The 23,213-nt window shown below is 34.0% G+C and overlaps 1 protein-coding gene across 3 annotated transcripts in view; it reads right to left on the reverse strand.

Moving 5' to 3' along the window:
* Positions 1-23,213, reverse strand: part of LOC114523342 (murinoglobulin-1-like) — a 72,690-nt gene that overhangs the window by 4,608 nt on the left and 44,869 nt on the right. For all 3 annotated transcript variants that reach the window (XM_028544232.1, XM_028544231.1, XM_028544234.1), the window contains 23 exons: positions 22,942-23,026; positions 22,550-22,679; positions 18,851-19,099; positions 17,763-17,948; positions 17,440-17,541; positions 16,953-17,030; positions 15,707-16,000; positions 15,214-15,363; positions 13,347-13,457; positions 12,201-12,291; positions 10,318-10,624; positions 9,072-9,303; positions 8,265-8,492; positions 7,121-7,175; positions 6,844-6,924; positions 5,316-5,492; positions 4,850-4,931; positions 3,372-3,528; positions 2,659-2,733; positions 2,385-2,547; positions 1,955-2,145; positions 729-956; positions 242-378 (listed from right to left, as the gene is read on the reverse strand). In XM_028544232.1, the coding sequence (XP_028400033.1) occupies positions 242-378; positions 729-956; positions 1,955-2,145; positions 2,385-2,547; positions 2,659-2,733; positions 3,372-3,528; positions 4,850-4,931; positions 5,316-5,492; positions 6,844-6,924; positions 7,121-7,175; positions 8,265-8,492; positions 9,072-9,303; positions 10,318-10,624; positions 12,201-12,291; positions 13,347-13,457; positions 15,214-15,363; positions 15,707-16,000; positions 16,953-17,030; positions 17,440-17,541; positions 17,763-17,948; positions 18,851-19,099; positions 22,550-22,679; positions 22,942-23,026 (3,589 nt within the window). The remainder of the gene's footprint in view (positions 1-241; positions 379-728; positions 957-1,954; positions 2,146-2,384; positions 2,548-2,658; positions 2,734-3,371; positions 3,529-4,849; positions 4,932-5,315; positions 5,493-6,843; positions 6,925-7,120; positions 7,176-8,264; positions 8,493-9,071; positions 9,304-10,317; positions 10,625-12,200; positions 12,292-13,346; positions 13,458-15,213; positions 15,364-15,706; positions 16,001-16,952; positions 17,031-17,439; positions 17,542-17,762; positions 17,949-18,850; positions 19,100-22,549; positions 22,680-22,941; positions 23,027-23,213) is intronic.

Raw genomic sequence — 23,213 nt, forward strand, 5'->3', positions numbered from 1 at the left:
CGACAACTATTCTTATTTACAAGAATCTATCTACAAGAATCGGTCCACAAGAATCCGTAGTAAGAATGATGTTTCCTAGATTAATTAAACTAGGTTTCCTGGGTTAATCGAACATATTTTTTGCGCATACTTTATTGTTTGAAAAACGTTGGGCTCATAATTATTGTATAACAGACGATGTCAACCTTTTTAAAAAGGTTCGTAATAAATGGCGGGAAACTATACAAGTCGATATACTTACTCTGCGAAGATCTTTAACTGCAAGGGATAGCAAGTCGTTGTTTCTTCGTCTGCGGTTGCTTCCCTACGATGTACAGAAACTTCCACTTTAAAAGCCGGTGGTTTCTTCGGCACAGGAATGTTGTATTTCACTGACGCCTAAACATTATTTTGCACCCTTTAATTTATTGGTTATGACTACGCTACAAAGTGAATTAATGAAACAAATTCAGTTTTATATAATCACAGTTATTGATTTAACGAACGGGAATATGCACATCAGCACAAATAATTTCTATATTATTTTTAGTTCCTGGACACAACGCACAACTATTCAATTAATAATGGACATGGTTATATAGCTATAATGATCCCTACCTAAAGTTTACAATGTATATAACAATTCCCTATTCGTTTGGTTTTAGCCGCACCCATTCTCTATAAACCTGGGATTGGCTGCCTGCTGATTGATATGTACATTGAATTATTGATTAATCGTGTGCGCATACCTGAAACAAAGCACATCCTGACCCAGATGCCGTTACATTCATTTGATTTGGTAAAGCATCACTTGGGATTTCCACTCGTTGCAAAATGAATTTATTGTCACCAGTGAGCTGAAAATCGTGTCCAAAAATGTCCCCAATATTCGTCGATATTCTTAGATTCAAAGACGAATCACCATGATATGTTTTCTGAGCAAATTCGGAAAGAGCCTGTAGCGCTACACAGGTATCCTAATCAACCAAAAAGTAAACTATAATGAATCATTGTGGAAGTTAGATTGGAATGTAAAAAAATAATTGGGTGATAATTTAAAGTTGCCTTTCAAAATACAATTGGAAGCCACATTGCATTATAGGTTCGCTATAGGCATCTAAATTAATATGAAATATGAAATACGAACTAGAGTTTATGTTGAGAAAAATGCGAAACGTTCGAAATTTGGCAATTTTTTATATCAGAGATTCCTATGTTATATGAGCAGAACCGGTGCACAGAAAGAACTTGACTACCACTATAAACATGATATTTCCTCATATCATGTTTGACTAGCTCATTAAATTGTTAAATGGCATAGGTTACCCGAAAATGTGTTTTTTCATGACATTAACCACAATTAGCATTTGACCCGTTATAATTTGCATTACATGAAGTAGCGCACGCACTCATTGTTAAAAAATGCCAATGATCTCTTATGTATAAAATATACATGTATAAAATATACATAAGAAATCATTGACATTTTTTAATTATGAGTGCGTGCGCTACTTCGTGTAATGCAAATTATAACGGATCAAAATGCTAATTGTGGTTAATGCCATGAAAAAACACATTTTCGGGTAACCTATGTTAAATGGTAGAAACTACTAAACAATCTATCGTTTCGCGGAGACCTTTTAATATATCGGCGCACTGAGCACGAGGAGTTGCATAATTGTATTGTTGCATAAATGTACCAGCTAAATCTCAAGAAAAACAAATACAATTACATATTAGTCGTCGAATTTAAAAGACAACATTTTAGCTTTTGCATGTTATTTATGCGGCTATAATCCAAAAATAAGCCGTTAATAAGCCACAATAACAAACCGTTTCTTAACGTGCCGGCTCATGTCGCAATGCCAGGATTCCTTGTATGTGATTTTATTGAGAAAAGACATTTTGTACAATGTGGAATTTAAATACTGCTGATAGACGTTATTAACAATACACATTTCTATATTCAATTAACCTGTGTTGAAGAAAATCCCCCAAAGCCATTGCGCTGTTTTGATAGCCATCTAACTATCTTAACAGCGTTTAATTTAGCTACGAAAAAATCTTCACGTCTGAGATACGACAATAAAGCGTAACCAGTCATTTCCACATCACCGGATCGCGATCCACGCTGCACATTGCTTCTTGACCAGAAAAGTTGATCATCTAAATGGAATATCTATGTTTGAATCGTTAAAATCAATTTAGAACATTGATTCAATGTAAATAGCACAGGCAATACTTGGCTGAAGACATCTTTGACATTGCAAAAGATGACTAAATTGCATGGCTATAAAAGAACTAGAAAATGTTGTTTCGAATGAAATTATAATAATATAGGCCATTTAATTTTAGCAACGCCAACAATATATAAACAAAGATTAGAGCTTCTCAGTTACTGTCACCTTTTGAGATAGCCTTTTTATCCAAGCGATCCATCATAATTCCAACCATCGAATGATTTGCCAACGTCAATGTGTATGTTATTAATGACGTAGTATATGAATCGTGCACATCATTATCTAGCTCCTTAGTAATGCAATCAAGAGCTTTAGATACCATTTTTGTCTAAATAAATTGTAAAGGCAGTTTTAAATTCCAAAAGAAAGAAATAGGAGAGTTTTTTGTTTCTCCTGCATGATCACATTTGAGCATCGTGCATACACTAAAACCACCTACCTCAACACCAATGCCAGCCTCGAGCAAAGCTATGGTTACGTAGGCGGTAATGGTGAGTTCACTATTGACACCACCCTAAAATTTGAAGATTGGGTAGTTCAAATTTAGTTGGATGGCTTTTGAATAGCGGATCCAGGGTAATTCAAAATAAACTACATTAGTTCTAACTTGCAATCATATTGGTAGATTTTTATGTGAAAATATTCTTTAGAAATAAATACCCAAAAGCGTCGTTATTAAGGTATTTTAAATATAAAATAAGGCATGCAATTTATCCTAAATCCACCACTGATTGATAATGAATACAACAACAAAAATATTCACATATTCATGTTGTCCATTGTCTTTACAGGTCTGTTAACATGAATATATGAATATGTGCACCCCCCAATTATCGTCTCCCGTACGCCACTGAATTCAATAATATAAAAATTTAAAATCAATGTCGTCTCTGCTGTCTGTCTCCGGAAATTTTCACACACCTATGTAGCTTTATTGATTTAAAATAATGCCTGAAACACCCCTATCTTGCAGGGGCCCGCCCCAGGTACCCTAGTCTACTTTGGTAATTCCCATATGAAGTCTGAAGATACCCAGCAATCTAACAGGCAGGTGAATTGTACTGAAAGAGCATTGATGAATAAGAGCGCGAAAAGCGACCTTCCCCCAATTATCGTTCTAGTTACGCCACTGAAAATCATATTAAATTTTACCTGTAGGGATCTATCAAAAAGTCGACCGTAACTTGGGAAACAACCGGACGATCTCTGCTTTGTCGAAAACCAGTTGATGCTGTGCGTAATATCAGCCTCGTCAATGAAAATAAATCGTTGCGCCCGTGCATATGAACGAACAACAAATGCTGTTAACCTTAAGAACATGATTGACAGAAGCTTGATTATTAACAACTATTAAATGAGATTGAACATGATATATTAAAAATATATGAGATTGAACATGATAGATTTGTTATTAGGCGAAGCCGAATGCTGGGGTTGATAATGACAAACTGAGGCTTGATAATTCTTCATATCACGTCAAAAACCGAATTCAATAACAACTTTGTTCGCTTGAATTTGTGTCGATTTCACATTCCCGCTTCTTTGGGTCATCAACGTGGGATACGACCATTTATGACACGTTCTGACGTAGTGCAAAAAAAAGTCGTATCACACGTTATGACGTCAAACGTTGGACATGACCATTTTATACATGGCTATCAGCCAATCAGAAGCTGTAAATTCTTCTAAATAAAGTAATAATGTTATTTATTATATGCATGGCAAAGTTAAATGGCATACGCTGATTAGCTGTCGATCGGTTCGGCAAAATGCATAAAGCCATTAATAGTAGAACAATTTTAAGTAATTACATGGGGATGGTTTTTTGCCAGTGGAATAGAAGTGGAGCTTCTGTGAATTGTTAACAAAAATACTCATTGTCAAAGGACCTTTCTTGCATGTTTGGTCTTTTCCGCAAATTAATTCAACTTCCCACTTTCGGATTCGGTGAAGAATAGTTCGGTCTCCTATTTCTTTGTTCGCGCTCGGTTAATAATGGAATCCTGTTAGGAACTACCAAGAATATTTCACATTAGTATAAACTTACTAATAGGCTATCACTTTTCCTGCGTTCTGATTGGCTACGCTACTAGTAGGCTATTAGTGATAGCCTACTAGTAGCAAAATTCAAAACAATGGCGGAAAATTCGCGTTTCGCCGAAGTATCTGAAGATTTTTTGGACGACTTGTTGGACAATTCCGTACCAGAAAAAACAAAAAAAGCAACAAAATACGGAATTGCAATTTTTAAGGGTAAGAAAATACATAAAAATAACGTATACTCAATTGAATTTTTATATTTAAACTGAATTTTAAAACATTTTACGCGAACAACAATTAAAATATTTTCTTCCCTTTAATATACGAAATAAATTTCAGAATGGTTTGCAAGCCAACAAGAATTTTGTACACAAATTAAAGAAATGGAAAAATTAATGTTATAGTTTATACTAAAACAATTAGACAACTCGGCCTCGTTGTCTATGAGCAAATAGTCAACTCGGCTTCGCCTCGTTGACTATTCGCTCATAGACAACTCCGCCTCGTTGTCTAATTGTTAAATAGTGGAGCTGGTTTTATGGAGTAACAATGTATACAGTAGCATGAAGAATATGTTGTGGTGAACTTACATCATACTTCCATATTTGTCCGAATTTCCGAAAGCGCTGTACGAACCACTTCTTCGTTTGTACCTCAACTCTCTTTGATACCCTAAATGAAGAATTTTGTAGCGTCTATTATCGACCTATTTTGATATATTACAAAAAGAGCTACAGGTTTAAAATTTTGATATGAATCGTGCATCGTGAATCATCGTCAATCAACTACACAAAACAGTTTACCGCAACTAATCGGACAAAAAAGTTTCTTTTATATCCATGTGTTCTCATCCTAATTGTTTTAAGCACAAAAGAAACTATATTGTTCGATCCGGTGCGGATCCGATGAGGATAATTTTCCTGAAAACCAACATTTAAGTTCGCAAATTGTACACAAGCTGGATGTCCTTATTGAAAAAAGATCATTTCAACTGTATTTTCAATTTATCAGATTGCAGAAGCATTAATATACAAACAATTCAATATCTTCACCTACCGGAATTCATATAATGAATAGCGCTGTCCTTTATTTTCGAAGTAACTTGATCTGTGTTTGTAAGATAATCCATTATATATATATTTGGGGCGAATTTGGCCATATTCTGTTCCCCACAACCGTAGGGCATTCTCAATAATCCGTCAAGATTGGACAGAGCTGGACCCATGATGTCACCTAATAGGAATTGAAGAAAAAAGAGTTGATACCCTGGAATAGTTATTTTAAAGAAAACGTTCAGTAGTTCTATTGTTACGATTTAATCCCAGAATTGTGAAATCAATATTGTGAGGTACAGCTAGAAAGAAGCATCCCAAAATCAGAAAACGGAAAGTTTGATTTTGCTCGTGAATGCACGGTGAATGTCAATTTTTAAATCACGGAAATATGAAGAAGTGCCCTACAACAACACTCGCACTTATTCACACGATTATAACCATTGTTTAGCTGTTCACAAGGAACATTCTTATATACCATTAAGAAAGCCAGGATGTTTTTCAATCTTAAGACAAGAAAGGAAAGATTAACAAATCATTCATATGTAAAGCCGTTAATTTACTCGACATTTGTTGTTAGTGCCTTAGTGCATAGCATTAGTTAGATTTTTAAAGCTATTGTTATATATAACTATATATTGTTAGTCCAATAGTACTATAGTTATATTTTTAATTATTTTAATTTAATGAACAAATTTTAATTAGAATTGTTTTTACATTATGGAATTTTAAATATTCAAAATTGTATATAAATATTATAATTTCGTAAATAAAATCTTGTAAATATGTTGTGTATACTGTATAATTATATAATTTACTCTTTTTTAACCCGCGCATGCCTGCATGCAAGTAAAATTAGGTTTTTATGATAAAAATCTCTTATTGCGTCTAGCGTACAATTTGATTATAATCAAATTTATCAAAGCTTCCAACTTCGTTTATATATATAACTTTTTATACCCAAACCTTTCTAAGTTCGCGAAATTTGGGACGTTTTTTCCAGCTGCATGTTGTAAGTATATTTATATAATAACGTAAAGAATTCAAGCAATTTCATTGGACGAGAGCCATGATCTTTAAGAGGACAGACGCACGGAATGACGTCACAACAATTTTCTTTTTTCTTTTTACCGGTTTAATTTTGGATTTTTTTCAGTTTTATTATATAAAACAAATAGATTACAATGAACCGTTGTCTGTTCAGTTATAGATACACGGTATGACGTCATATGTGATAAGAACAAAAGAGTGACCACTCGCCCCGGCGGCTCGTGGCCACTTTTTTTGTTCTTATCACATATGACGTCATACCGTGTATCTATAACTGAACAGACAACGGTTCATTGTAATCTATTTGTTAAGTCGAACATGTCGGACTTTACAATAAGTAGTCTTTATAGATAGCGTATACATTTCATGTTTCATCATTTTTCGAAAGTCGAAGAGAAATATACAATAAAAAAATGTTTTATGCATGTTTGGGATTTAAATTTATAGCAGAAGGTTGGGAATTCGCTTATCCCAAAACTTACCAACGACTGATAGTTGTGGAAGTACGGATCCCGGAATGACGATTTCAGGAAGAACTAAATCAATCATCTCGTTTTTCGGGTCTATTGGTAAAAATATGCATGTATAATCATGTAAAGTTTGAATTAATTTTGCCATGTTATGGAAAAATAAAAAAAAAACAAGGAAAGATATTTAAAGACTTTAGCTCAAAATAAGCTATTTCCAAAATATCTAGGATATTTTTTTCAGCATCCCTATACTGTTTGAAGTTCGCGAGACAGAAAGTAGACAGAATACCGTTTTCAGCGCAAAAATAGATTCCTTCTGTATAGTCTTGCTGTATTCCCTCGGGCTATTAAATAAATAAGTATAAATTATAAGTACATTATTTTGTCAGGGGATATAGTCTTTTGTGCATTGCCGCAGCTTTACTATTATAAAATTTTAAATGGCTGATTAATTGACTAGTTCTTTGCTTGGGCTCAGTTTTTCCTGTCGTGCCCCGAGTTTGCAAAAACGCGCATAAGTAACACATCACGCGACATTTAACTACATCCACATTCACATCTACATCCACATCTTTATCTACATCTACATCTACATCTACATCTACATCTACATCTACATCTACATCTACATCTACATCTACATCTACATCTACATCTACATCTACATCTACATCTACATCCACATCTTTATCTACATCTACATCTACATCTACATCTACATCTACATCTACATCTACATCTACATCTACATCTACATCTACATCTACATCTACATCTACATCTACATCTACATCTACATCTACATCTACATCTACATCTACATCTACATCTACATCTACATCTACATCTACATCTACATCTACATCTACATCTACATCTACATCTACATCTACATCTACATCTACATCACATCTACATCTACATCTACACCTACACCTGCATCTGCATCTGCATCTACATCTACATCTACATCTGCATCTACATCTACATCTGCATCTGCATCTACATCTACGTCTACGTCTACGTCTACGTCTACGTCTACATCTACATCTACATCTACATCTACATCTACATCTACATCTACATCTACATCTACATCTACATCTACATCTACATCTACATCTACATCTACATCAACATCTACATCTACATCTACATCTATACATCTAGCTACATCAACATCTTTATCTACATCAAGATCTATACATCTACATCTACATCAACATCTTTATCTACATCAACATCTTTATCTACATCTACATCCACATCTACATCTTCATCAATGTTACATGTACGTTTTGTTTATACATCTAGATTTACATCTAGTCAATACTGCACCAATAAAGTTACCGTGACTATCAAAATTTCAGTTCATTGCTTTCCTACTGCAATACAAACATTTTAACGTTCCGTTATATACTCACTCAGCATACCTCAACCAGTAAGTTCCTTTTCACTGCATCAGCGGCGTAGATCGTTGATTTGGGACAAAGTCGGGCCTCCGAAGTTATAGCCGTAACCTTTATTGCAATGTTCCCAACTTTTTTGGGAATTATCTTGAACTTTACGGAAATTCCATCATCTCCACATACACACAACTTATTAATATAGAATGACGTCACTCTATAATCCTTAGTTTCGCGATTAAGTTCGAGTTTCAGCTGAAAAATGATAGAGAATTAATCATCGCGTAGTAATCAGAGGTCATTTGACCAATTAGAGGCCGGAATTTACAAGGCCACAGTATAGAGAGAGAACAGTAGAGCCTCTTCACTATGCACCGGTGCTGTATATTTAATCAGCTACTGGCTGCCGTTAGGCAACTCTAAGTTTTGTTTGGCTGGAAAATGCAGTGACTGGCTGCGAATATGGTAATGCCATGATAGAAATTGATACTCGTTCGAAATACGTCGAAATTAAAATTCGTTCATTAATATGCTTTAATAAAGATTAGTTCTTAGATGAGTTCACAGAAAGTTTAGTTCTTCGTAATAATAAGACAAAATTATTTCAGTTCCACGCGGTTTAAGTTGTGTTTGCATGCAGTGATTTACAACATGAATGCATCTATTTATAGATTGTTTCCTATAGATTAATGCGACACAATAAACTTTTTTTATTTCGTAAAATCTTTATACGCTCATAAAAGTTTACACAAGTTTTTTCCCAGATCTAATTTATAGTATTAAATTCGAGAGTCGAAAGTGGTCATAAGAATACAAGCAACAAGAAATTCTTACCGGAACACAGGAGGATAGATAGTTGAAGATTGTAACAGTGATAGGTATTTCTTCTCCCCGGATCACAGAGTACGGCAGATTCATTTGAATAAAGAATGGTTGAAAAGCCTTTAATCTCGTTTTATCTGAGATCCCCATGCCATACACAGAAGACATAGCAAAACCTTTTGCCACCCAGGTGGTGATGGTATCAGGAATTTCCACCTCCATGACTTGCATTTCAGATGTGTCACTAGGATAACACAAAAAAAGCGGAATTGAGGAAATGTTGATCCAGAATATAGAATGCATGCAAACGTAGCATTTAGTAAGGTCTTGCATGTGAATTTACTACGATCATTCTCCCTTTGGTTCGGTGTCAAGCAAGAAGTTCATGCATGTGGAATAGAATTCGTGCAGCTTGGAATTTTCCGTTTCTCCGTTTCTTGGAATTTTCCTATTCTGACTATTATATTTCAGCTCCAGTATCGCCGTGAAAGAAGTTTGTTGCAAGAGGTGTTTACATCCAATAATCTAAAATGCTTTCAAATAGCACCGACACCAGCTAATTATACGTATTCTAAAAATTTGTTTACACCAATTTTATACTTATGTTAAAATAAACTGTATTCGGATTATATTTCAAAGGTGTGGATCTTCTGAGTTCAAACTTTCGTCAAGAAGTAAGTCCTGCTCCTAAATCGTATATAGAGAGAAGTTCTATAGTACAATATTAGCCAGAAGTTTATTCTTTGAAAAAGACCACATTATGATAGTTTGGGCATTAACGCATTACAACGCCCTCATATTCAAATCACGTTCGAATCATCACAAAAGGAGGACTGTAAACTCACTGTTTCATAAACATTGAAAAATACTGAAAAATAAAAGAGCGGCCAATGTTCGATATAATACTTTAACGTCAATATATGTTGGTGATAAGAAACTTCAATCAGTTGAATCTCAAAAAAACCTAAATGTTGTAAAAGTGTGAATGCATGATGTCAGTTACATCAATATTGAAGATAATAATTATCACGCTTATTAAGACCCGTTTAAACTATACCGGATTCACATGGTCACGACATCAGCTTAAGTTGCTTTACGGTATCTCTTGTTCCAAAATTTTTTCATTTGGCAGATCATAGTAAAGCAACCATGTTATCCATACATGTTGGGATAATAAAACTCTCTCTGATATGTCTAGTTTTGATATCGTGACCATGCGAATCCGGTGTAGTTTAAACAGTGCCTTAGAAGCACCTACTTCAACTTCACATCCCTCCAAAGCCACGTCTCCGGGAAATCTTTACGGACTTCCACTTTCTTTATTGGCTTCTGCTTTCTTTTTGGCAATCTGGTGGTCGGATGTAAAACCTCCGTGACTACCTCTGGAGCTTCCGTGACTACCTCTGGAGCATCCGTGAATACCTCTGGAGCTTCCGTGAATACCACTGGAGGTGCCGTGGCTACCTCTGGAGCTTCCGTGAATACTTCTGGAGCTTCCGTGACTACCTCTGGAAATTCCGTGACTACCTCTGGAGGTCTCGTGGTCATCTTTGGAGGTACCGTGACTACCTCAGGAGCAAAAAGGTTTTTGATTGAGTGGTTATTCTTTACCAGGCATAGGTTCGATTTGATAGAAACAACTATGCCGTAGTAATAAGAAAACTGAAACGAGGGTCATTTTTCCGTCACACAAGTGAGTCGGACTTCAACCGTATCGTAGCGTATCGTAGCGTAACGTAGCGTATTTCTTTGTTTCCGACGTATTCGACCAGAACTAATGACTTTCAGAAAACAATGAAATACGATACGTTTGAGGTGGAAAACGGCCGTAAGTGCTGTGTCGAATGCAATTTGAGCAATGGATAATGAGATGTTAATATAAATTAACGAGGATTAACATCTGAATATATCTATTGTTTGAATTGCATTCGACACAGCACTTACGGCCGGGACCAAAATGCGTATAACCTGGACTTGAGTGTTTATATATTCTGCATAATGATACTCATTAAACCATGACAAATGCAAATGTCGATTGTTGGTGTTTTATACATCTGAGCGTATCATACATCTGATGTTGTGATTTTATAAAAGATACTGCGTTGAGACTGCACGTGTGATGGAGTCAGCGCAGTCATAAGCTAAACTGAGTAAAATCATTTAGGGATTTGTGAACCTATAACCAATAAATCCATGTAACAGGATTAGGCTACTTTTTGTTTTTTATCAAAATTATTTCCTTAATATACTCGATAAAAGTGAGTGTATAATAATGATAATGTACTAGAAATACATGCATATGCATGCCAAATTTCCTCGCCTATGTTATGTACTCGAAGCAACAGTAAAAGTTTACTGTGAAATGCAGTTTATTTTCTAAATGCAACATCACTATTTCAATTGTTGTTCAAAAGTAGTGAAAGCATCCGTGCTATTAAATTTTTGAGTGCTTGACTTTCTAGTCGTATAAGCGAAATCCCCTATCAAGGACAATTTTGTCGGGCTGGATCAACTTCAAAAAGTTTTGATACATCAGTTGTCAATCGTAATAAAATCCACAGATCACACTTACAAAATGCGTACTTTAAAATACAAAACTACTCATATACTTGTTCGAAAACAGTGTAAAAAAGGATGACTCCGAGCTTAACAATAATTTCAAAAAAACTGGAGTTATGCTGAAGCAAACCATTGAACCAATCGCACGTTTGCAACGTTTGCTAGTTACCAGTTTCGACACATCCTCTTAAACTCACGCTAATTTTGCATTTGGGTTAGTAAACTCTAATACAACTGGAACGATGATGAACCCCAATGATGAAGTTGGATGAAACTGAATTTGAATACTGAGGCGGGAACCGCACACAAGCAAAACACCTTTATTGGACAAGGGAGTGAAATGTTTTAGCAAAACTTTGCTATAAAAATCCACTTCAATTGTCACTGAAAAGTAGGATGGGGTGTATTTCTGACCCTTCAAGATGGCAGCAAAGTTATCGTTTTAGTTTTTTTAGTTCACTGCGCGGGCGTAATTAAATTCAGGGGGGATGGAATTAGTACCCTCGCCCGGCCTTTCGCGCTAATTCTCCCGTAGTCTATCAATAACCTCTTCCGTTGCCCATCACTAGTATATATTCTTACCGAAAAAAGTTCGAATGGTGGTTTTCAAATGGCCTCTGCGACACGGTTGGGTAAAAACGTTCAAATTTGAGAGAAATACAACACCTGCCATCTACATAGAAAGTTTTATTTAAACATTAAAAATGGCGAATGAAAATTTGTAATGAATTCTTCACGTTAATAAATATGCTTGGAATGTGGAAAATGGCAGTATCCTAAACAGCCTGACGGTCGCTTTTTATTGTCTTTGTAAACCCTAAATAAAAATAAATGTTTTTGAACTCAGCTTTTCCGCCTATTGTGTGTGCCAAAAGCCATTTTTCAGTTGATTAACGAAGCTCGTCAGTGGCAAATATTTTGAAAACTCTCCGAAAAAAGACCTCATGCACTTCCGATTCACTGACCAACCAGTATACTTCAAGAAACGAAATCAAATTAGATTGGTAAATGAACTGCCCAAGAAGAATTGCTTAATAATAAATGCAAAGATTGATTTGACAGATCACATTGTCAAAGTGCAGATGTTGTTGTGGGAATTCGAACTTTTTGTTTTAGACAATCAGGATGTTGATGACTACCAGTTTTCTTTGGTTTAAATTTCGCGCTTGCGTAAAAGTGTTACCATTCAACGTTTCACGCCCATACCGAAAAATCATCATGGATAATATTATGGTGAAAGAAATGCAGGCAGTTTGTAATATTTGCAGGAATGTAACGGTTTAAAATGTTAACAAAGCGTTTGTTTACACATATTATGATTGATTATTCCAATTAATCAAATTGATGATCATTTTCTATCAATTTATTTAACCGTTTCTGCATAAAGTAAAATAATTGTGACGCAATATATTAGCGGACCAGCCGCGAAACCATGCGAAACCTTCCAAAAGTGCTAACGATAACAAAATTTCACTTCGGCAGTTAAAACATGTTCTATTATAATTCGAGCTGAGCTATTATAATTAACGAGTAAGTAAAGTGTCATTCGCTTCTTCTCATGTAAGATATAGTGTTGATGTCGGGCTTTTATGTAAACAAGCGAAAAGGAGGTATTAATTATTCCCTTCTTTCATGAAAGGTAACGCCGGAATTAATGCTAAACAACTGCTCTTTTATTACTCTTTTTCTGATACAACTTGTAAAACGATTCACGACTGTTATACTCACATTAAACGCTTCAGAAGCATCACCTATAAAAGGTTTTGACCAATAATTGTCGCAGTTCCCCAAGTATCTTTCGATTGGACTAACATCTTGTCGATTTAAAATGCCCATGACCTAAAATTTATGACGCAAAATTATGCCTGCTGCCCATTTTAGTCAGTATTGGTCAGTATTGGTCGCTATGGCAACGATGCGCTACCAATTCACCCCCAGGGTCGCATAGGGATATTCTGGCTGGGCAAATACCTCGAAACGGTGGCGTCGCCAGCCTGACGATGTAGTCCTGCCATGCAAGTTTTCAGGTCTGTTCACACGATCCAATTTTGTTGGATCCAATTCACTTCTGACGTATGGAATAAGGTCTGTTATGGATAAAGCAGTACTGCATTGGCTTCAGTGCATTAGCTGCCCATAAACATCATAAGACAACAGACTGTAAAACATCCATCAGAAGTGAATTGAATCAAACAATATTGGTTCGTGTGAACAGACCTTTATGTTATTATCATTATCCGTTAGGAATTTATTGTTTTCACATCAATAAGCGCCAAAATATTAGCACAGCTACACAAAATTGTCGGGCTGGCTACGCTTCTGCGCGGAAAACTTTCTTCTTAATGCCACATATTGACAAAGTGTATGGTTAAAATAATAAGATGAAATTTAAAGTGCTGTACATAAGTATAATTAACATTTCCTGCATGCTGTTGGTAGGCTAATTTATCTAATGAGTGCAGTATTCAATATTATTTAATATGAAATAATACTAAATAATATGAAATATTATGAAATAATATTAAATGATTGATAATAATATGAATAATAGAAATAATATGATATAATATGAAATAATATGAAATAATATGAAATAATATGAAATAATATGAAATAATATGAAATAATATGAAATAATATGAAATAATATGAAATAATATGAAATAATATGAAATAATATGAAATAATATAAAATAATATGAAATAATATGAATAATATGAAATAATATGAAATAATATGAAATAATATGATAATATGAAATAATGTGAAATAATGAAATAATATGAAATAATATGAAATAATATGAAATAATATGAAATAATATGAAATAATATGAAATAATATGAAATAATATGAAATAATATGAAATAATATGAAATAATATGAAAAATATGAATAATATGATATGAAAATAATATGAAATAATAATGAAAATAAATATGATATAAATAATATGAAATATATGAAATAATATGAAATGATATGAAATAATATGAAATAATATGAAATAATATGAAATAATATGAAATAATATGAAATAATATGAAATAATATGAAATAATATGAAATAATATGAAATAATATGAAATAATATGAAATAATATGAAATAATATGAAATAATATGAAATAATATGAAATAATATGAAATAATATGAAATAATATGAAATAATATGAGATAATATGAAATAATATGAAATAATATGAAATAATATGAAATAATATAAAATAATATGAAATAATATGAAATAATATGAAATAATATTAAATAATATTAAATAATATTAAATAATATTAAATAATATTAAATAATATGAAATAATAATAAATAATATTAAATAATATTAAATAATATTAAATAATATTGAATAATATTAAATAATATTAAATAATATTAAATAATATTAAATAATATTAAATAATATTAAATAATATTAAATAAGTAAGAATATTTGACAACATTTCTCCCCCAGGTTGTCCTAATTCGGAATTCCCACTTTATTATTTTTGACTAAATTCTATTATAGCTAGTTTTTTGCCAAGATTAAAATTGGCCTAGCTAACTGCCCATTTATCCTAGCTGTTCCGTACGTACCTCACTTTTCTTCAAGTCGTTTGCGTTTCGTAAAAGTAAAACACTTTTATCCAAGGCAGAAATTGCTATACGAGATCCAGGTTTTGCCTTTATGATCATCTTGGTTTTTTCACCAGGTCTCTTTTGTTTTTCCGCAAAGTCTACCGATACCTACAAATATATAAATAAAAGTTTCATCACATTATATCTTTAGAAAAGTCAAAAGCCCGTACGATTTCCACGCATGAAGCGACTTAGTGTAAACTTAGTAAAGTTATGACAATTTTTCATATTTATTTTTGTCTTACCTTAGGTTCCCCAATAATCTCATTTCAACAACGCGTTAAAAATTATCGCAAGTAGCTAACGCATTGCTAACGTAATTAGAGTAATTATCTGAAACTCCTATCTAATTTTCTTGTATATAGTTAAGAGACTGGGTACATATGTAAACCAAAACAGTTCATTTAATGGAAATTTGAATTCAATTCAATTTGTATGACATATATTTTACCTGGTTTTCAAGTCTGTCCTCAATGTCGTAAACAATACTATCACCAACGGTCTCCCTATCTGGCCGGACATAGTACACAAGAATTCTACAACTAGGGACCATCTGTTGGGTAATGTTGAATTTAATCTCAAATTCTTTAACAGCTGGAGCTGATATGGTCGTAAAAGGATGGATAAATGGGCCTAAAGTTGTAATAGGTGGTGGTGAGCTGTGTTCGAGTGTCTTGTTTGAGTGTAAAGAATTTAGACGTATTTTGGTAACTCCAGTTGATACCAGATTTCCTTTGCACATAATCTTGATAAGAAAAGTAATAATCATCACGCATCTTAAAGTTTTTTGCCAATTTCTGCGGGTCACGTCCGGTGCAAGGTCTCTATGCTTTCTTTGTTAATATCATGCAAAGTCAGAGCCCACAAATCAGTGGCGAAGCTAGCCTGGCAATATTTTGGTGTTCATTGACTTTGAAAACAAACGAATTTCTAAAGAGTTTAATAATTTTTGAAATTTGCATAGCGGGACAAAGTCGGCAGGCTGGCTACGCCATTGCCACAAACCATAAACCGTCAGGAAATATGACCCTAACTTATGATTTAGATCAGTTAAAAATGATAAATATGGTAATACAAACGGCGACTGGATTTGTGTTTTCGACCTTAAAACGATGTAATTTGGTCATCGATTCCAGTGAGGCTTTGCTCACATTTTAAAGTTATATTTTTCTGAAATATGATGTACACATGTCGCAATATATCTCACAGCTTTTTTGCTCGCTGTGCTTGTAAATGAATATATGAACTATGTGTGCTCCGACACTAAGTGTCAAAAAACCCCGCGTATATAAAGTAATCGTGCATTAAAACGTAGTTGATTTATTAAATCAAATTTTTTTGAAATTTTTATGTTGGTGAAGTAGTCTAGTTCTGCCTGGAAAAATCCTCTTGCATATAGTCATGGGTTTATAGTCTAGAGTAATAAAATTGAGTTGATAGTTTTTAATAACCACAAGAAAGCTTTCTTAATATAAAATTTTAATTAAATGGTTAGAACGTTTCGGAGTTTACTCCATCATCAGCTAGGTTACATTTACGCAATAAAAAACCGTCGAAGCATTGCATTAAAATCTGATTTTAAGAAAGCCTTCTGGTCGTTATTAAAAACTATTATTACATATAAATGAGGCTTAGAGAAAGTTCGTTTTTAAACACATTGAAAAACAATTGAATTAGTCAAGTATTTAATTCATTACCGTGTGGTGAAAGCTTGTGATTTTTGCTGCATCATAACGAACTGTGTATGAAACCTTCAAAGCGCCTTGACTTCCAATCTAAACACACATATAGCATATAGCACATACATATATATATATATATATATATATATATATATATATATATATATATATATATATATATATACACCCATTTGCAAAAACGTTGGCCGCAGATATAGATAGATAGATACTCGAAGTCTAATTAGAATTGCATATGATTACATTTGCATGGGATTTCAATCATATTACACAACATATGCAATTCTAATTAGATTTCGGGTATCTATCTATATATCTATCTGCGGCCAACGTTTTTGCAATTTTGCAAACGGGTGTATATATAGGGGATAGTAAAAGAAATTACCGGGAAGAGCGGAATATTCTTTATTGAGAATATTCTATATATTCTTCGTTTCCCTTCAAAAATTTGCGATATGAAAACACAGTACAAGTTGAAGTTTACCTTTGTTGGGGACCGCTGTGATTTAATAAGTTGCAAATAGCTCAGACTTGGAGAATACCAAGCGTTTGAATAAGCAAATGAACTGATGATACCGTAGGTAGCCTAAAATTGATAAGGTTGCTACTAATGAGTTAAAAACAAACTTTACCTTAACAGAATTGCATGATGCAGGACGAAGTTATAGGCCGATTTGCATTCGTAGCATGTTTGCGCATTAAGACGAATGTTTAACGAGTCTATTTTACATATATTCTTGAAATCTAAAAAAATTCTTACATTTTTAAGCATCTACAATAACTGACTTTTGAAGAGGATGGACTTACCCTAAGACTTAGGTATTCTGTATCATGCGGCATGTCTTCGAAGCTAACTGCTATTAAACCCTTTTTGACGGAATAATTTTTAATCATTAACGTCTTATAAGCGCGATTGTAAAAACGTTTTCCTGAGATCGATAAAAGAACATCACCATCAGTCACTGGTTTTCCATCAAGATATGAAATTTTGATCTTAAAAGAGAAGAAAATCCGTTGGTTAGTCTGTTCGTGGTTATTATTTTCATCATGCAACGTGATTATTATTTAAGGGTTAGAGACGGTTGTGAGCATTTTGTTAACAAAAAAACCCACGCGCTGACCATACAATGAACGAGAAACCACGTGATTAATTTTGACCAATTGCGTGAGTAGAATATCAAATATTAATACACAATCTTCGTGCATTGGCCTAAATCTACTCACGCAATTGGTCAAAATCAATCACGTGGTTTCTTGTTGCCTGGCAACAGATCACGCGAATCATAATTTATTCGCAATAACCCATGAAAATCGTGGTTTATTCGCAATAACCCAAGAAAATCATGGTTTATTCAAAACTGATGTCAAACACCACTATTATTTTCTCCTATTTTCCATTCGCCAGCTATTCGCAACACGTACTTAAATGTTTTTATACTTAATTTAAAATTGTTTCATTCATTTATTGCACCAATCTTTTTTATTGGTTTAAATCACTAAAAACCTGTTAAAACAACCAATATTTTGGTTGCTTTTACCAAACAGAACAGATGAAAAAGAATTGAATCTGAGACAACCATTTTCAAATTAGTTCTTTTAACAATCTGTTTTTACAGAGTGGTATAGGCACGTTTTTAAAAAAATATGATTTTTGTAATTAATAATTAATAATTAATAATTCAAATAATTAAAATTTAACCTTTGATCTGTTTAGCACAAGAGCAATTAAGTATTTGATAAATTTTTTCATAGCAAACATGTTTCGACTTAACTATATATATATAATGATGAGAATAACTAAAAATACTATCGTTTATTTCAAATGCTTATTTAAATTTAATAATCTAATTAATAATTTAAATTGCAATTACGGCATAATACAATCTAAAACATACCTCGAATCGAAAGGGTAAACCAGGTTTAAATTTTTTAGGAAGTTCAAGAAAGGAGATTTGTTTTGAATAACGTTTTGAGGATGATGAAGTAGCAATGTTTTCTCTTGTGATCCCAGTCGATGTTTCGGTAAAAATTGCCTGAATACGGACACGATAACTGTTGTATTGAAATAAGTAACGGTACGGGTAATTCCACCTATTTGGCTCAATAAGTAACTTCCAAGCATCATATTCTTGACACCCTGTTAGCTGAAAAGACAAACAAAAAACATGAAATATAGCTTTGCATATATTAGTTCTAAAATGGATTGTTAAAATGAATGTTAAACAGTTTTTTGTCCCAGATTTATTAATCTATTTCTACACCTATTTTATTTGAACGATGTTAAGAGATCAACGATTGAAACATTGGTTATATTAAGTATAAAGTGGACTCTTAATATTGGTTAAAATTAATAATGCATCTGAGACAACCAATTTAATATACGTGCATGCAGTACTGTCCAGAAATAACCTAAGAAAAACCGCGGTTAACATAGGTCAAACCTCAGTCAAACCGAGGTCGAACTGCGGGGCGACCGAGGTCGAATCTCGGTCGCCCCGCAGTTCGACCGATTTGACTAATGTGTTGTCGTTCTCAGCAGCTCATACCACTCCGTTTCGGAAGCGAACGGCAACCGGATCGTATTTTTCCCTTGCGGCCGACGGCTGTTTCTATCGGTCGAGCGCAACGAACCGCAACCGCAGTGTTATAGGTTATTTCTGGAGTATTGTAGGTGATCTTTATTAGAAATACATGCATGCATGCAACAACTCCTCGCCATTTCAAACCAAGCATTTATCGTTTTTTGTGCAGTCATTTTGTATGTAGTTCATGATACGCTTTATCAAAATGACTTACGACTGAGTCACTTTGCGAAATGATTTACGATTGAGTTAAATTCCTAACGTTCCGGGCCAGCTAGCAGGGGCGGCGGAACATAATATATTTTGGGGGGGCTAATATCACCAGGCGCCACCATGGTTGGCGCCGAGCGAAATTTTTTTTGAATTTCAATGCTCTAGATCTTCGGAAATGGCCATTTCAGAGTGTTACTTGCCACTTTCATCGTAGTTTTTCATGGGCAAACACAAACTGAAAACGCCACAGCGCGTGTAGTGATATCTCCTAGACTCCTACATTTGGAAAATCATCTCTCAAATTCTGAAAATAATTTCCAAACAAAATGGCGGTCCGAAAATAATAACAATATACAACCACGAATATTCTGCTGTTAAAGACAACTATGAAAGATCAAAGAAAGTCAATTTACATTCACTTGATCCGTATTACAATATAGGATATCTTATTAGCATTTAATACGCCGGCGAGCATTAATTTGACGACTTCGTGGTAACTTAGTTTGTATATTTGCTCTCCCGTTCTGGCTTTCTTCATGAAATTTTTTGGGGGGGCTAAGCCCCCCCACTTTTACTTCTGGGGGGGGCTTTAGCCCCCCTAGCCCCCCTTGTTCCGCCGCCCCTGCCAGCTAGCCCGATCCAACATCGACCGCATCCATGGCAGCACAGTTAATAGAATATATGGGGGTTTAAAGACTACATAAGAGTACAATAGAACTTGTAATGTAGTAAAGAGCAATGAAGATGAAAGTGCAATGAGAACTTCTAATGCAATAAAGTATGAACTCTACAGAACTCATTAACTATGTCGGGGAACATTTATGCAAAAAATTGTTCCCTATTCGCAACGTGTCTATTGTATTTTGAACAAGGTAGGGTTAGTTAACCAAGGGTTAAAATATTTAACCTAAGATTAAATGTATTTTAAGGACTAAATTGGATATAAGAACGTTTTCGATTGGTCAATAAACGAGCGTCAAAACTTTACCCGACGAGGATATATTGTCAGTTGAAAGATTATATGCCGTGAGGGCAGGGTCGCAGGGACGTTGTTTTGAACAGCAATTTCCGTGCATGAAATTTTGGAAAGATTCGAAATGAAAGGCTATTTTGTATGATAAACAATGTCGATGTGAAATAAAATTAAGGAAATTATAAACAATCTATTTTAAATTTCAGGCATTCTTTGATTATTCAAAATTCAGGAACAAACGTAGCCTTACCACTTGCTGCCAATCAAAAGAATCGAATTTTGGCATCCGAAACAAATATTTCGATTACGATGTTCCAATTTGTACGGTTGTATTCATTTATCGTGCATGTATTGCATTGAAGCGAAGATAAATAAATCAATACATCAGCTGAAACCGAACGAAGTCAAACTTAAATAATTCTTTGCTGTCGAAATTATTCCTAAAACCTTTCAAAAGTGTAAAATTCATGACGAATTATACGTGTTTGCGTGTTTCAGCTCCTTATTCATCCATTTTGAATCGAAGTTAACCCAGGGTTAAAAAGTTAACCCACCTAGCTAGCAGGGTTAATTTTTTATCAATTTTAACCCAGGGTTAACGCTAACCGAGCTTTGTGCAACGCAAATCAACCAAGGTTTAAAATTTAAGCCTGGGTTAGGCATTTTTAACCCTGGGTTAGCGTTAACCGGCTTTTGAACAACTGGCCCCTGGACAATAACACAGATATAATGAGTTGTATTGTACTTCCATCTAGACTCCAAACCATGTATAATATTATTCTAATAACTGTGATGGCATAGGATTTCGACGGATTTTAAATTTTTATATAGCTGCATATAACAACACTTCATAAAAAAGTCCAAAACTTCGTATGGCAACCGATAACAGTGTCGTGTATACAGACTTGAATTTTAATACAGAAACGTAAACGAAACTTTTGTTAATTGTACCACATTCATATGCAAACCTCAAAACATTATTTAAGAGCACACTCAAAGCCAAAATAAACGAAACGACATTCTGTAGCTATGTAGTCTAATCACAACCTCGTACCCAGGCGCTTTAAATAACTATACTAAAAATACATGCATGCCGCAACTTGCATATCTTTATTTAAAACCAAATACACAATTTTCGAAGCTAACCCGACACAAATCAGTCTATATAATAGTCATGCTGCATTAGGCCATTAGGAAAGTAGTTTATGGACTCTTGCAGCAATTAAGCAAATGTTTAGAACTCGAGCTTCAAACCATTAAAACACTACAAAATGTTATTTTATTCTGTGATTGCAGTCAACCTTAAAAGTTTTATAGTGTATATTGATATTTGTCTTTTCACAATTCAAACAACACTTTCAAAAACACATGTTTTGTGCCTATAAAAAACATGTGTTCTCCACTATTTATTTTCATACTCTCCTGACGAAGGTCCTCAGGTCGAAAGGTAGAGAAGTGTTTTTGTATATTTTAGGCAGTTGTTATACCACATTTGATGCTAAGTTGTTTGAAGACGCTAGCTGCCACGCTGCTCCCTGGTTATATTGGAATGTAACATGTGTAATCTGCTTCTTTCCCCTCTTCATCCCCAAAATCTCCTGCGTGTTCACTAGGATTAGCCACTGATCTATATAAAAACTTGTAGTATGGCTATATTTATTCCCATCTAAAGCGCCTGTGTACGAGCATGGTCAAGAAAAACCTTGCTCTTGCTAACTTAATTAAGAATACGATTGCTTCATCATTTAGAATTGCGCGGGGAATCTACATGAACCATTTGAATGCACTTCTGGTTGAAATGTCAACCATTACTGGTACAAACCTACATTTTTAACTTCTGTCACACATAATTTGGGAATATTCCTCGTCCACCACCACCACGACGACGCCGCAAAATTACCCACAAGACATAATTGGGTTTTGAGCACTCCTGTAACATCTTTTCCATATGTATAACTTAAAAAAAGAAGTATATAACGTTTTAATAAAATACTTCTTAGAATTATTCAAGGCATGCAACGGTTTATATATTAACTAGAATAAATCTGTTTCACAACTAATGCAGTGTATACCTAATATGATCAATGCCCCTGCCTATATAACGCAGAGTCACGCTATAGTTATTACTAATGAATTATAAATGTCAATCCGTACATACAAACATCATACATGCATTGTAAATAACACTATATGAAATATAAATATCAAAGGCAATTACCTGGCACATACAGAAATAGGAATATCTTTTTTATCCTTAGCGAGGTAAGGAGGGAATTCGATTTTTATTTCAAATTTGGGCAAAACTAAAATGTAAAAAAAATAGTGAGATTGTTAATTATTAATAACTATTAAAAAATTGGCTTGATTTCAACGATGTGTCTGCCTTGCGACTGTGGAAATAACGGCATGTAGCTACTAAGTAACTTCATTTCGATGAATTAATACATGCATGCCGCGTATCAATTTGATGCATCTTAAATTCCATAATAA

Source organism: Dendronephthya gigantea, unplaced genomic scaffold (assembly GCF_004324835.1).
Source record: "Dendronephthya gigantea isolate DGI-Jeju-01 unplaced genomic scaffold, DenGig_1.0 000027F, whole genome shotgun sequence".
Classification (NCBI taxonomy): Eukaryota; Metazoa; Cnidaria; class Anthozoa; order Malacalcyonacea; family Nephtheidae; genus Dendronephthya; species Dendronephthya gigantea.